This window comes from Oryctolagus cuniculus, chromosome 19, assembly GCF_051225735.1.
Source record: "Oryctolagus cuniculus isolate XC-2025 breed Fujian yellow rabbit chromosome 19, ASM5122573v1, whole genome shotgun sequence".
NCBI lineage: Eukaryota > Metazoa > Chordata > Mammalia > Lagomorpha > Leporidae > Oryctolagus > Oryctolagus cuniculus.
This window is the reverse complement of record NC_142885.1, coordinates 1,463,326-1,479,509: the sequence shown is the minus strand read 5'-3', so window position 1 is coordinate 1,479,509 and position 16,184 is coordinate 1,463,326. Positions and strand designations below refer to the sequence as shown.

At 42.1% G+C, this 16,184-nt stretch overlaps 1 protein-coding gene across 1 annotated transcript; it reads left to right on the top strand.

The window, feature by feature from the left end:
• The first annotated feature begins 1,733 nt into the window (after nt 1-1,733).
• Nucleotides 1,734-4,366, top strand: LOC138846949 (uncharacterized). The gene has a single exon (XM_070064248.2). The coding sequence runs from the start codon at nt 2,086-2,088 to the stop codon at nt 2,962-2,964; it is 879 nt and encodes a 292-aa protein (XP_069920349.1). The 5' UTR covers nt 1,734-2,085; the 3' UTR covers nt 2,965-4,366.
• Nucleotides 4,367-16,184: the final 11,818 nt, after the last annotated feature.

Sequence of the window (16,184 nt, the reverse complement as noted above, 5' to 3'; positions counted from 1 at the left end):
CCTTCTATTGGTTCACCCCTCAAATGGCCGCCACGGCTGGAGCTACACTGAAGCTAGGAGCCAGGTGCTTCTCCTGGTCTCCCATGCGGGTGCAGGGGCCCAAGCACTTGGGCCATCCTCCACTGCCTTCCTGGGGCACAGCAGAGAGCTGGACTGGAAGAGGAGCAACCAGGACTAGAACCTGGCTCCCATATGGATGCCAGTGCTGCAGGCGGGAATTAACCAAGTGAGCCATGGCACCGGCCCCCGGGGTCTCTGGTTTTATCATGAGAATATAAATTTACTATTGCATACTTCTGACGGCTTTTGTATTTTATCATGAGCAGTCTATAGGGGACTGCATTTCCAGGCTTGAGTTGGGCCCTTACCATCTGTTACCTGAAATCCTGTACCTCAACTCAATTGTACTAAAGGACCCCGTCTGTCATTTCCAGAATTTTCTTCTCTCTTGGAGGCCCCTCCTGATCTCTGTGGAAAGAGCATCCTGACTTAAATACATCTTGCTTGCCACAGGTATGGAAGTGCACATACACACATACACACAGTAGGTTAATAAAGATGTCAAAAAGATATTGAAAAACACTTAGCATTTTAATTGCAATGAAAACAAAATACAATCACCTAATGGATGAAGTAAAATCAGGGCCTAGAAGAAAATTTATACCTACAAGCAACTACAATAAAAAACAAATATCTGAAATCAATCAATTCTTTGAACATATTTAAGAACAAGCAAAAAAGAAGAACCTAAATCCATCAAAAACTAGCAGAAAAAAACAAAAGTAGAGACACATAAAGTGCCACACAGTAAAACAACATTAAGAAATCATTACCAAGACAGAAACTGAATCAGTAATAAAGACCCTTCCAGCAAAGAATAGCCCACGACTGGATGGCTTTACTGAATTCTAACAGGAATTTGAAGAAGGTCCAATCCTTCTCAAGCTATTCAGAAACAATTGAAAGGGGGGGAGGAATCCGCCCGAATTCATTCTATGAAGCCAGCATCACCTTAATTCACAAACCTGAAAAAGATGCAACAGAAAAAGAGAACTACAGACCAATTTCCCTGATGAACATAGACACAAAAATCCTCAAAAAAATGTTAGCCAATTGAATCCAACAACACATCAGAAAGACCATTCAGCTGGACCAAGTGGGATTTATTCCTGGTATGCAGGAATAGGTCAACATTCACAAAGCAAACAATGTCAAACATCGCATTACCAACCTGAAGAACAAAAACCATGTGATCCAATGGCTGCAGAGAAGCCATTGGATAAAATACAACACCCTTTCATGATGAATACTCTAAGAAAATTGGGTAAAGAATCAACATTCCTCAATACAATCAAGGCATTTTATGACAAACCCACAGCCAGCATCCTATTGAATGAGGAAAAGTTGGAACCATTCCCACTGAGATATGGAACCAGACAAGGATGCCCACTCTCAACATTTCTATTTAAAACATTCCTGAAAGTTTTAGCCAGAGCCATTAAACAAGAAAAGTAAGTCAAAGGGATACAAAATGGGAAGGAGGAAGTCAAATTATTCCTATTTGCACATGACATGATTCTATATAGAGAATCCAAAAGACTCCACTAAAAGACTATTGGACCTCATAGAAAAGTTAGGTAAAGTAGCAGGATATAAGGTCAATTCAGAAAAATCAACAGCCTTTGAATACACAAAGCCACGGCTGAGAAAGAACTTTTAAGATCAATTCCAGGGGTCAGTACGGCCCTCGGGTCCACGTGGCGCGAAAGTAGGAGGGCCGCTTCCTTGTGCAATCCTGGTCAGTGGGCTTGGAGGCCCCAGGGCTCAGCCTGAGTTCTACGATGGTACTTTGGCACCAGCATTAATGTTGTAGTACTGTGTCATACTACCTCAGTAGAGGTTGTAACGTGACCAGATTGTACATGAAAGAAAGAAGTGGAAAGCACGTGTGTCCAGGTCATATCCATGGAGGAGACTTATATTTATAAGAAATGTGGAAATATCTTCAGCTGAAAGTAGATCTTCGTTCATCAAAAAATTATTACTGGAGAGAAACCTTGTGAATGTGGGAAAGCTTCTATTCAGATGTCACGCAGCAGTCAGCAGAGAATTTATAGTGGGGAAAACCCCTTTTCCTGTAAGGTATGTGGGAAAGGCTTCAGCCACAAATCAAATCTCACTGAGCATGAACATTTTCATACTAGAGAGAAGCCTTTTGAGTGTAATGAATGTGGGAAAGCCTTTAGCCAAAAGCAGTATGTCATTAAACATCAAAACACCCATACTGGAGAGAAGCTTTTTGAATGTAATGATTGTGGGAAATCCTTTAGCCAGAAGGAAAACCTGCTTACCCATCAGAAAATTCACACTGGAGAGAAACCTTTTGAGTGTAAAGATTGTGGGAAAGCTTTTATTCAGAAGTCCAACCTCATCAGACACCAGAGAACTCACACGGGAGAAAAGCCCTTTGTATGTAAGGAGTGTGGGAAAACCTTTAGTGGCAAATCAAACCTTACTGAGCATGAGAAAATTCATATTGGAGAGAAACCCTTTAAATGTAATGAATGTGGAACAGCTTTTGGCCAGAAGAAGTACCTCATAAAACATCAGAACATTCACACTGGAGAAAAACCCTATGAATGTAATGAATGTGGAAAAGCCTTCTCTCAACGAACGTCACTGATTGTGCATGTGAGAATTCATTCAGGTGATAAGCCTTATGAATGCAATGTTTGTGGAAAAGCCTTCTCTCAGAGTTCATCTCTTACTGTACATGTGAGAAGCCACACCGGTGAGAAACCCTATGGCTGCAATGAATGTGGGAAAGCTTTCTCTCAGTTCTCAACCCTTGCTCTGCATTTGAGAATCCACACAGGTAAGAAGCCTTATCAGTGTAGTGAGTGTGGGAAGGCTTTCAGCCAGAAGTCACACCACATTCGACACCAGAAAATTCATACTCATTAAAAACCCTGTAAATATTTTGAAAATTCACCAGGAATTTGAAATACAAATGAAATAAACTTTAACAAATACTGAAAACTTAGGGGACACCAGCAAGTTCATGCTGAAGAAAAGGACAGTTGTATGATAAAAAGCCTGTATCCAACAACAAAAAAACTACAGCAAACAGCAAAGGTAATGCTGAAATTTTAGACACATTTCCACTAAAATTGGGAGCAGAAAACAGATGCCTATTACTATTATCAGCATAGATCTGGAGATCTTCACCAGCATAAGAAAATTAAGTTGTAAGAATTGGAAAGGAAGAGACAAAAGTAGATATGATCACCTACAAATAATATAAAACTTGTGGAATTGATTCAGCAGAACAGAAGGAATCTTCCAGAGAGACCTATGCATGTGTTAGAATTTGGGATATGACAGAAATGGCATCAGTGGGTAAAGAAATGAGATGATTTTGGAAACTGTTTGGAGATAACTTGTTCTCCAAAAGGAAAAAATAACAGAACTATACACAAAAGTAAAATCTACAAGGATTGAAAACAGGAATATCTCAAAAGATGTGGTAAAATAGTTGTGACATTAAGAGTAGGGAAACATTGCTTATAACATTCAAAAACACTTAGCAATTCTACCTGTATGTATGCAAAGAAAATATGCGCCAGAATATTTACTATGGCTTGATTTATCGCAGCCAAAAATTGGAAATAACTTAAATGCTTTTTGGGAATAGAAAAGAAGATTCTTGGAATGGAATACTGTACATATATTTGTAAAAATGGAGCAAATGAGATTAACATGCATTAACAGGAATATTCCAGAAATTGAGGGGAAAATCAAGTTGCAGAGTGATGCATATAGTACAATGAGTTTGTAAATTTGAATTAAAACTCTTAACAAAACAGTACTTAACATTGGTAATAGATATATATGTATATATACACACATACACACACGTGCACACACATATGTATGTAAATGTTTTTGAAATTAATTGGAAGGATACAGACCTGACATTGGTCGTCTGTGAAGAGTGGAGAGGGTAGGGCATGAATGTGGGAGGTGGGTGGTTAAAGGGGACTTTGGCTTTTTATAGAAGCATCTCCTAAAGATTTGCAAGTAAGTATGAAAATAGTGGCTACTTCTGGAGTGTGGTATATGGATATCTTGTCTTATTTTTTGTACTTTTCTGTATTTTTTAAATTTCAAAATTAATAAGAATGGGGGTGAGGATGGGAACACTGTACCTGTAGAAATCATGTTATAATGAATTAATTCCCAAATACTAAACTTTTTATAGAATATATTTCTAAAATTTTGTCAACGATGTGTGAATCGACTTGCTCTCTATGTAATATGAAATTATCTATTTTATTAAAATTAAAAATGACAGCATAAAAAAAAATCAATTCCATTCATAATAGCTCCAAAAAAAATCATACCTTGGAATAAATTTAACCAAGGATGTCAAGGATCTCTATGATGAGAATTATAAATCATTAAAGAAACAGAAGATACCAAAAAAATGGAAAAATCTGCCATGTTCATGGATTAGAAGCATCAACATCAAAATGTCCATTCTTCCAAAGGTAATTTACAATTTCAATGCAATTTCAAATACCAAGGATAAAAAGTGATGCTGAAATTCATATGGAAACACTGGAGACCTCAAATAGCTAAAACAATCTTATACAACAAAAACCAAGCTGAAGGCATCACAATACCAGATTTCAAGACATACTACAAGGCAGTTGTAAGCAAAATAGCCTGGTTCTGGTACAAAAACAGATGGATAGACCAATGGAACAGAGTAGAATTGCCAGAATTCATTCCAAGCATCTACAACCAACTTATATTTGACCTAGGATCTAAAACCAATCCCGGGAGCAAGGACAGTCTCTTCAACAAATGGTGTTAGGAAAATTGGATTTCCACATTCAGAAGTAGGAAGCAGGATCCCTACCTTACATCTTAACCATCCACTCAACATAGATTAAGGACTTAAATCTGTGACCCGATACCATCAAATTATTAGAGAACATTGGAGAAACCCTGTAAGACTTTGGAACACGCAAACCATTCTTGGAAAAGACCCCAGAGGCACAAGCAATCAAAGCCAAATTAACAAATGGGATTATATCCAATTGGGAAGTTATGCAGTGCAAAAGAAACATTCAACTATTTGAAGAGGCAAATGACTGTGTGGGAGAAATTATTTGCAAACTATACAACTTATAAAGGTTTAATAGCCAAAATATATAAAAAGATCAAGAAACTCCACAACAACAAAGCAAGCAACCCAGTGAAGAAATGGGCAAAGGACTTAGACATTTTTCAAAAGAGGAAATCCAAATGGCCAACAGACACAGAAAAAAAGGCTCAGGATCACTAGCCACCAGAGAAATGCAAATCAAAACCACAATGAGGTTTCACCTCACCCCAGTAAGAATGGCTTCCATACAGAAATCAACAAATGCTGGGGAGGATGTGAGGATAAAGGTACCCTAACCCACTGTCGGTGAGAATGTAAACTGATAAAACCACTGTGGAGGACAGTATGGAGATAGCTCAGAAATCTGAATATAGATGTACCATATGTCCCAGCCATCTGTTCCTGGGGATTTACCCAAGGGAAATGAAATCAGCATATGAGAGTTATCTGCACCCCCCCCATGTTTATTGCAACTCAGTTTACACTAGCTAAATCATGGAAGCAACTCAAATGCCCATCAACTGAAGACTGGATAAAGAAATTATGGGATATGTACACCTTGGAATACCACACAGGGGTTATAAAAATGAAATCTGATCATTTACAACAAAATGAATGAATGTGGAAATCATACTTACTGAAATAAGCCAGTCCCAAAGGGACAACTACCATAAGTTCTCCCTGATCTGTGACAATAGAACACCTAAAAAGAAATCTGTAGAAGAGACACAATGACTCTAACAGCCCTTGTCTTATTGTTGAGGAATTTTTTTATACTATTTGTCAAACTCTTAACAGTTTAATATATGTGTATATAGTCAATTGAAAATAGACCTCAGTAAAAAGTAAGAGTAGGAATAAGAGGAGGAGGAAGAGGGGTGGGAGTATGGGCATGAGGGCGGGCACAGTGGGAAGAATCACCATGTTTCTAAAGTTGTAATTATGAAGCATGTGGAGTTTCTAACTCTAAAGCTGTATAGTTCTGCATACTTTCCTACGGACTTACTTGCAGTTTAAATACTTGCCATGGGATCTCAAATACCATTAAACTGGGTGGTAAATATATCATCTTAAGTGTTAAATTGATCATATGGGTAGGATTAGGGGTCTGGTAATAATTAAAAAGGAATGGATGTTCCAACATGATTAGCAGTCCACACAGCAGACTCAGAATCTGAGTAGATTCTGATAGACAATCCCTTTAAGTAGCACTCTGACCTCAGAATCAGCCCTTTAAGTCTTCCTGGTCTGTCTGAAAAATCCATGAGAGCATTTCAGGCATCAAAAGCCAGACACTGTGCAAAAAATATCTGACAGGAAGGACCTTCGTGGGCGAGAGCTCAGTGGAAAGAAGTGGTCATCAAAGAAGGAGGTACTTTTCTCTGAAGGCAAGAGAGGACTTCCACTTTGCTTATGGCCTTGTCTAAATGCTGATGGAGTTTGTGGATTCAAAAGGCTTTAGCCTAGGGAGCTCATGTCAAGGGCCTTCGGTGGTCACTGACATTATACATAAGAGTTTTAACTTTTTTTTTTGACAGGCAGAATTAGATAGTGAGAGTGAGAGTGAGAGACACAGAAAGGTCTTCCTTCCATTGGTTCACCCCCCAAATGGCCACCATGGCCTGCATGCTGCATCGATATGAAGCCAGGAGCTTCCTCCTGGTCTCCCAGGCCAGTATAGGGCCCAAGGATTTGGGCCATCCTCCATTGCCTTCCCGGGCCGCAGCAGAGAGGTGAACTGGAAGAGGAGCAACCGGGACTAGAACCCTGGGTACCGGCGCTGCAGGCGGAGGATTAGTCCAGTGAGCCACGGTGCTGGCCAAGAGTTTTAACTGTTAACACAGGAGTTGCTGTGCACTAACTTCTCATGAAGTACCTCTAAGTTGTATTATGTCTAGGTGCTTGCAAAACGATGTATCATTCTTCAGTGCTTCTTTAAAGTTAATTAAGTTTCTAAAAAAATGGAGTGAAACTAACTTCAAGATGAAAGGACTTTGAACAGTCCTTGTCTCAACTGTTGAGGAACAGTTTTTTGGTGCAAACTGTGGAACTCTTTGCTTAGTAAAGAGCTGGTCTTCTGTGTATAAAGTTAACTCAAAAGGCTTCCATAGCCTTGGCAACTCATGACAAGAGCCTAGGGTGATTACTGATGCCATGAACAAGAGTGTCAATTTGTTAAGTCAACAACAGGAATCACAGTGCACTTACTCCTCATGTAGGATCTCTTTCCTTAATGTGCTGTACATTGTGATTTAATGCTATAACTAGTACTCAAACAGTATTTTACACTTTGTGTTTCTCTGTGGGTGCCAACTGCTGAAATCTTTACTAATATATACTAAATTGATCTTCTGTATATAAAGAGAATTGAAAATGAATCTTGATGTGAATGGAAGGGGAGAGGGAGCGGGAGAGGAGAGGGTTGTGGGTGGGAGGGAAGTTATGGGGGGGGAGCCATTGTAATCCATAAGCTGTACTTTGGAAATTTATATTCATTAAATAAAAGTTAGAAAAAGAAAAAAGTTAATTGAAAATGGACCTTAGTAGAAAATGGGACTGGCAATGGGTCAGGGAGCAGGAGGTGGGATGAGAGAGTGGTGGGAGGGTGGGTATGGTGGGAACAATCACTATATTCCTAAAGCCGTACTTATGAAACGCATGAAGTTTGTATTCCATAAATGAAAGTCTTCTTTGTGAAAAAAGAAATCATGGATGGGACTGGTGCTGTAGCATAATGTTGCCACTTGGGCAGTTCAAGCTCCAGCTGCTCCACTTCCAATCCAGCTCCACAATGCACCTGGGCAAGTCAGAGAATCTCAAGTATTTAGGTCCTTGCACCCTTGTGGGAGACACACAAGAATCTCCTGTCATCAGAGTGGCCTAGCTCCAATCACTTCAGTCACTCAGGGAGGGCACCAACAGATGGACGATCTTCTTTGTCTCTGAATCAATCAATCAGTCAGTCAGTCACTCTCTCCTTCAAATAAAGCTTTACAAAAAAATCAGAGTGGGTGTTGTGGCACAGCAAGTTAGGCTTCTGCTGCTCAGCTGACATCAGAATGGCAGACCAAGTCCCAGATGCTCTGTTTCCAAGCATCTCCATGTTAACATCCCTAGGAGGCAGCAGACCATGGTTCAAGGACTTGAGTCCCTGGCTCCCACCTGGAAGATCCCCATGGAGTTCCTGAATTCTGGACTCTACCTGTCCAGCGCTGGTTGAACCTGTGGGTTGAAGACTTCCCTCATTCCCTCCCTTTCTCTCTCTCCCTCTTCCCCTCCCCCTCCCTCTCTTTCCCTCCCTTTACACCCCCACTTCATGTGTTTGTGTGTGTGTTCCTTTGTCTCTGTCATGGTCACTTTTAAATTAATAAATCTTTAAAAAATAATCAGTGGAAGCAGACAATGTGGGATGTTGTTCTTGGTATCATGATGTGATACCATAGATCCATTTGTGTCAAAATATTTCAATTCATTTTCTTCACCCCCTCTCCTTTTGCAGTGCATAGCTAGTTCATGAAGAGGGTCATCTGCTAAGAGCCAAGTGAGTTGTTTTTTTCCTGTCCATCCCAGAGCCATGAGGAGACTGAAGCAAGAGAGAGAGGAGGTGCCTGGGGGCCCAGAATCTTGGAGGATGCCTCTCCACAATTCAGAACAGCTTAAACATGTCATGCAATATTCTACACCTTCTACTTCTCTCCCCAACCTCTACTTCCCTCTGCTCAAGACAACCAGAGACAGCATGAGGCCCCTGCTCAAAGGTCTCCATCTGCAGATCTCCTTGGTACTATCGCAAACCAAGCAAACAGAAGCTTCTCAGGCCCATCCACCATGAGTAGACTCTCTGGGAGACAGATCTGCATTGCTGCCTTGGCATGCCCTCCACAGCTCATCCTGAGATTTTAAAATGAGGTGACTTCAAGCTGGACAGACCTCCAGGGAATAAGAAAGACAAGTTTCCCAATTTCCCTGCACATGAGAAGGGGGTGCAATATTGAGTCAGTGATAATGGCTTGCTGGGCACAACTGCTCTCATGATCCCCACCGTTGGCCTCTTCCTCAGGTGAGGAGAGACTGGAGGGCAATCTGAGAATGTGGGCTACCTGCTACACCATTTAAATGAACACATATACATGAATCAACATGCAAAAGTAACAAGTGTAGTTTATATACATTTTGTGAGGATGCCTTTAGCAGATGCCTTGTTTTTCTTTTCGGTCTAAGAAGGTTTCACGTTGCTCACTTGATTAGACCATGCTCAAGTTCAAATCTGCCTCTCACTCAGAGTCATTCAGAGTGCAGGTGACTTCTCTGTCACCTGCATTGAGCTTCTCCAGAGACTGGAGAGGGAAAATAGTAAAAAACAAAATATAGACCTCAGAGTACGAAGGTCTAAGAACAAGCTATAATTTTATTTCCTCATGAATACTCTAGTTCATACCTCCCCTTCCAGAAATAGGCTCAGAAACAGTATGCAAAACAGTATGGCCTAGTATTTTTTTAAAACTTTTATTTAATGAATATAAATTTCCAAAGTACGACTTATGGATTGCAATGGCTTCCCCCCCATACCGTCCCTCCCACCCACAACCCTCCCCTTTCCCACTCCCTTTCCCCTTCCATTCACATCAAGATTCATTTTCAATGATCTTAATATACAGAAGATCAGCTTAGTATACATTAAGTAATCTCTCTATCCTCCAGTCATGAGTTTCCAAGGCTATGGAAGCCCCTTGAGTTCTCCAACTCTTATCTTGTTTAGACAAGGTCATAGTCAAAGTGGAGGTTCTCTCCTCCCTTCAGAGAAAGGTACCTCCTTCTTTGATGACCTGTTCTTTCCACTGGGATCTCACTCACAGAGATCTTTTGCCAGAGTGCCTTGGCTTTCCATGCCTGAAATACTCTCATGGGCTTTTCAGCCAGATCCGAATGCCTTTAGGGCTGATTCTGAGGCCAGAGTGCTATTTAGGACATCTGCCATTCTATGAGTCTGCTGAGTATCTCACTTCCCATGTTGGATCACTCTCCCCTTTATTTATTCTATCGGTTAGTGTTAGCAGGTACTAGGCTTGTTTATGTGCTCCCTTTGACTCTTAGTCCTTTCATTATGATCAATTGTGAACTGAAGTTGATCACTTGGACTAGTGAGATGGCATTGGTACATGCTAAATGGCATAGTGATGGGAGCCAAGATGGCGGAATAGTGAGGGTGCGCACCGATAGTCCGGGAAAATTTAGTTTAATAAAAGGGGAGTTAAGGTAGCCGCAGAAAAAAAGAACCAGGAAAAAACTGCACGGGAATCGTGAATCGGAGGACCTACTGGGAGAACAAGGTCGCCCACCGCGCGGAAGCCAAGTCGCGGGACCGAGCCGCAGAAGCCCCAGGGTCGGCACGCCAGTGCTCCAAGGGGAGTGCACGCCACACAGACAACAGCGGGGAGACTTGGGACGCTCAGGGCTCTGAGTCCACACATCGGCGCTGGAAGGGGAGGTGAGCTCAATAACCCGAGAAATTGGTGGGGAAACAGGGGTCAGAATCTAGAGGGGGGCCGGAAAGTGCAGCAAACTCACTACCGGAAAGAAGGAAAAAAAAGCTTCGGGGTTTCTCTTCCCCCTAACCTTGCAAAGGTTACAAGGCTGCAAGGCTTGAAGAGACAAAGAGCAGGCCTCCTCTCTGGATTTACATATCAATGGGGGAGAGCTAAGGAACTGAGTCACTACAATTCAGTAGCCTAGGCAACCCAGTGGGAGTCCAGAGGAGCCAAAGACTGGAAGCTAAATACCATCAATTCTGCACAGCCATGCCCTGCGTGTTACTTACCCCCTGAATAAATAAAATAAATAAATAAATAAAAAGAGAGAGATTTACCACGCATAACCTGAGGGTGTCACCTTTGCACACCCTTAACCAGGAAGAACCAGGCAGAGCTCTCAGGCCGCACCCATCTCAAGCCTCCAAGGCTCCTCCAACAGCAGGCAGTCCACTTAACACGGACACAGTATAAAAAAAAACGCACAGTGACGCAAGAAGAATTAACTATGCCGAGTAACAAACACAGAAATAGAGGGAGCAAGATCAACGATGACACTATGATGCCTCCAAATAAGCAAACACCCCAAGCCAAGATTATGAAGATGATGAGATAGAAGAAATGCAAGATACGGATTTCAAAAAATTTATGATAAGAACATTTAGAAGCTTTCAAAAGCAAATCCTTGAACTACAGAAATCCTTAATGGACAAGATTGAAAATCTCTCTCGTGAAAACGAAATTTTAAGGAAGAGTCAAAATGAAACTCAGAAACTAGTAGAACAGGAAAGTGTTATAGTGAAGAGAAATCAAAATGAAATGAAGAGCTCAATAGATCAAATGACAAACACATTAGAAAGCCTTAAAAACAGAATGGGTGAAGCAGAAGAGAGAATATCGGACTTAGAAGATAGAGCACAGGAAAACATACAGTCAAACCAAAGAAAAGCAGAGGAAATTAGAAACCTAAAAAATATTGTTGGGAATCTACAGGATACTATTAAAAAAACCAACATTCGAGTTCTAGGAGTTCCTTATCCAGAATATTCTGATGTCAATTATCTAAGACAGTAAAGGAAGGAGTGTGACCTCTTGATTACAGACTGCTCTGTCCTTTTGTTCTATTCAAGCCTCACCAGGAAGGACCATTTTCTTTGCACATTCTAGCTGTTCAGATGTTAAACCAAGCCAGAAATACCCACATATACACATCAAGAATGAGGCTAGGCCAAATGTACGGGCACTCGGTGGCCCAATCCAGTCATTATGTAAAATTAACTAGCATACTATGACCACACAGAAAATAAAAAATAAAAACAAGATTAAGGCAGAGTTTTTGCATTCATAGCCATAATCCTTGATATGCATAGTCAGGCAGGAAGAAGGGGGCTGGAAAGGGAGAAGAGGTAAAAAAGGAGCCAAGAGAAGGGGATACTAGAGGGCAGGAAAATGATGAGACTGAAAAGGCAAATGACCAAAGAGAAAACAGTTCCTGAGGGGTGAGCAGAAGGAGTAAAACTCTGGAGTGAGAGCTGTATCTGAAGCCTGAGCCCCCAAGTTTACCTCAATCCCTCCTCCCTCACCCCAAGATGACCAAAAATATCACTGGGCCAACCAGGGTCAAATACAGGAAGAAGGTATCAGAGTAGACTTGGGCAGCCATCTCCAAACAACTCTCACTCTCACAAAAGGTTCATCCACAGGCAGCTCCTCAGGACCCACAGCAGTGAAATGGGGGCTGCTGCCTGCCCTCATTTCTGGGCGTCTTTGGAATTCAGTTTAGTACAGGAAACCACAGCCACGTAATGAAGGCCAACACATGTGTGTGTGTCTCTCTAGGGACACATACTCACCATGGATGGCCCTGCATTTGTTGACTGATGCTTCATAGACTCATCTGTGTGATGAACAACCTCACTCATCCAGTCAAGTGATGGGTTCAGGAAGTGCATGCATCAACATCGAAATTTGATTAACAATCTTGCAAGATTTCCAGCTTGGTAGGTCAGCATACCTGGGGCGGTTAGAGCCGACCATTGATTTCCTAGCATGGAGATCCCTCCCCTGCTTCCTCACAGGCTGAAACACTGGGGTTACAAGCTGTCCTGCATTCTCTTCACTGGTTCTTGCCACTATACTCCTGTTTATCTTGTTTGCCTAAAAGCTTTCAGGTGCTTGTAACCTAGCAGTCTTACTTTAAAACATAAATCAAGGTTTATTTCAGAATCAGGCTAAAGCCAGGAGCTCAAAACTCCTTCTGTGTCCTACAAATTGTAGCAAATACCAAGTATTTGCACCATCATCTGCTGCATCCTGGTTGCACAGCAGTGAGCTGAATTGAGAGCAGAGCAAATGGAGTGTTCACATCTCAAATATTCAAGAGAGTCAGGTCCTGGCCAGGCCATAGTTTGGAACCAGGTGGACATCTCCCACCTTTGTGGCAGGGACCCAGGTTCTTCAGCCATCACATGCTGCTGTCTGTGAGCTACATCATTGTGAAAAGCGATCTGTAGCCCTAGCTGTGACTAGAGCCCAATGCCCTCAGCTACAGGGAGGTGCTTGGTGTCATGAAATTGGCTTTGAGCCCCTCCCAGAAGAACAGACCCAGGTGGGAATTTCTGCTAAGGGAAAAGACCTATCACTTCAACCCAATTCACCTGGCTTCTGCTCAGAAGAAATACAGTGAGAAGGGATTGCAAGCCCTTCTTGCATGTCTGCCTGACTTTCCAAGCAAAGCAATGCAGAGCCTTCTTGCCAAAACTGTTGGCATAAGCTACACAATGGAGACGAAGCCAAACATGGACAGGAGTGCACCTTAAATGAATCATGAGTATCTGACTATGCAGTCAATGACCCCAAACCTCAACCAATATTGCTCCCTCATGAATCTCTCCTATCAACAGGGCTTTACTGTAGAGAACTCTTTGAGAGGATATTATTCTTCCTTAGGTCACTAGGCCCCCAACATGCACACCTGTATGATAAAACTGCCCGAGTGGGAATATGCTGTTCTCCTAGGATAAGCATGGATGGGAAGCTACAAACTCTGGGAAATATGTTGGTGCTTTTGACAATTAATGACTAGCCTGCCTGGATCATGCACATCTGATCAAAGCAATGTTTGCTAATGTGACTTTGGTATCTCCTAGGCTTTCCAGACCTCACATTGCATGCAGCCAGATGCATTTTGTTAATCTTTTGTCATCTATCAGGCTGCAAGGGTCAACTAAGTTACAGAAGTGACACTCTCATCGGCCTATGTCCATGTTCTCCAATTTATTTACACATGGAATACACATGTTGTTTCTCTGAATGCTAAGTGTCTGCCTCAGACCTTCATATTAACTTCAGAGTAGAAGCAATGTGAGCAGAGTCAGCATTCACGTGAAATTCCCCTCTCCCTTGATTCAGAGGTGTCACAAAAGTCAACCATGAAGCTTCTCTACAAAAATCTTATAATGGTTAAGTAACGGTATGGGTTCAAAGTGTCTGCTAAAAGTACACAGGTTAGAACCTTGATTACTCAATGGGGAGGATTTAGGGAGTGGTAGGTAGTGGGAATTGAGTCAGCCATTTGAGTAGACCCTGGATAAATGAATTCATTTTTCTCCCAGGAGTTTTTTCTCTTCCAAATCAGATTTGTTATCACAAAAGTGAGTAGGAATAAAGCAAGGACTACCCCTCTGTGTTGTTCCCTTCACTGCCCTCCACTGACTCTGCCACAAGACGAGACAGCCTCAGAGTCTCACCAGCTCTAACTACCAGACCTTGGAAATCCTGGCTCCCAGAACCATGAACCAGAATAGACCGTTGTGTAGATTATCCAGTCTGGTATCTGGTTTACAACAAATCAAAAGGCTGGAGAAACAAAGAATTCACATTTATCAGCTGACTTCAGATAATGATAGTCCCTAAATGAGCCCTGAAACCATGCCCAATGGCCCAGGAGTCCTCCTACATGAGGCCTGGAACCTCATTCTAATGAAAATTACTGGGGGAGCAATCAGACCCTCCATCCCAGAGAGCTAATGAACACAGCCCTGCATGCAGAATAAGTAACTTTCCAGGCATGGGTCTCAAATTTCAAAATCTTAAACAAGAGCAACAATGGCTTCTCCACCAAGGAAACGCAAAGAAGGGGGAATCCAATACTCCTACTTACTCATGAATGCACACACACTCAGCACAGATGGCCCTGCCTTTGTCAACTGTTGATTTTTAAGGCACCTCTGTGTGAGAAACAGCCTACCCATCCAGTCAAGCGATGGAATCTGGAAGTACAACAAAATTGAGACTGGATTATCTGCCTTCAAGACATCATGCTTGGTAGGCCATCACACGAGGGGAAGTTTAGTGTGACCTATTTATTACCTAGCATGCAGATCCCTCCCCTGGTTCCTCATTGGCTGAGTTACAGTCTTTGAGTTAGAATCCTCATTGCCTGAGTTACACTTGGCTGAGGTCACAATCTTCCTGGCATTTGTTTCATCTGTTTGCGTAAAAGCTTTCAGGTGCACATAACCTAGCAGTCTTACTTTAAAAAAGTCAATCACGTTTTATTTCAGTGATTTTTTTAAAAAGATAAATGTATTTGAAAGGCAAAGCCACACAATTTGGGGAAAGAATGTGTCTTTGGCCTGCTGATTTACTCCCTAGATCAGCACTGTAGCCTGGGCAGAATCAGGGTAATGCCAGGAGCCCAGAACTCCATCTGGTCCTGCAAATGGTGGCAAATACTCAGTGTTTGAGCCATCATCTGCTGCATCCTGGTTGCGTAGTGGCAAGCTGAATCAGGAACAGAGCAATCTGAATGTTCTAATCTCAAATGCTCAAAAGAGTCAGCTCCAGGCCAATCCACAGCCCGAAGTTGAGAACTATGTGGTATCTCCCACATAGTTCTTCAGCCATCACATACTGCTGTCTGTGAGCTACATCATTGTGAAAAGCAATCTGTAGCCATGGCTGTGACTAGAGCCCAATGCCCTCAGCTACAGGGAGGTGCTTGGTGTCATGACATTGGCTTTGAGCCCTTCCCAGAAGAACAGACCCAGGTGGGAATTTCTGCTAAGGGAAAAGACCTATCACTTCAACCCAATTCACCTGGCTTCTGCTCAGAAGAAATACAGTGAGAAGGGATTGTGAGCCCTTCTTGCATGTCCGCCTGACCTTCCAAGCAAAGCAATGCAGAGCCTTCTTGCCAAAACTGTTAGCATAAGCTACACAATGGAGACGAAGCCAAACATGGACAGGAGTGCACCTTAAATGAATCATGAGTATCTGACTATGCAGTCAATACAATCCAAACTGAAAACAATGTTGCTCCCTCATGTATCTCTCCTATTAATCTGGCTTTGTGGTAAAGAACTCTCAGAGAAGCATCTTATTCCTTTGGTCAAGAGGTCCCCAACATACACAGCTGTATGGTAAAACTGCCAGTGTGAGAATATGCTTTCTCATAGGATTAATAAAGATGGGAAGCTAGA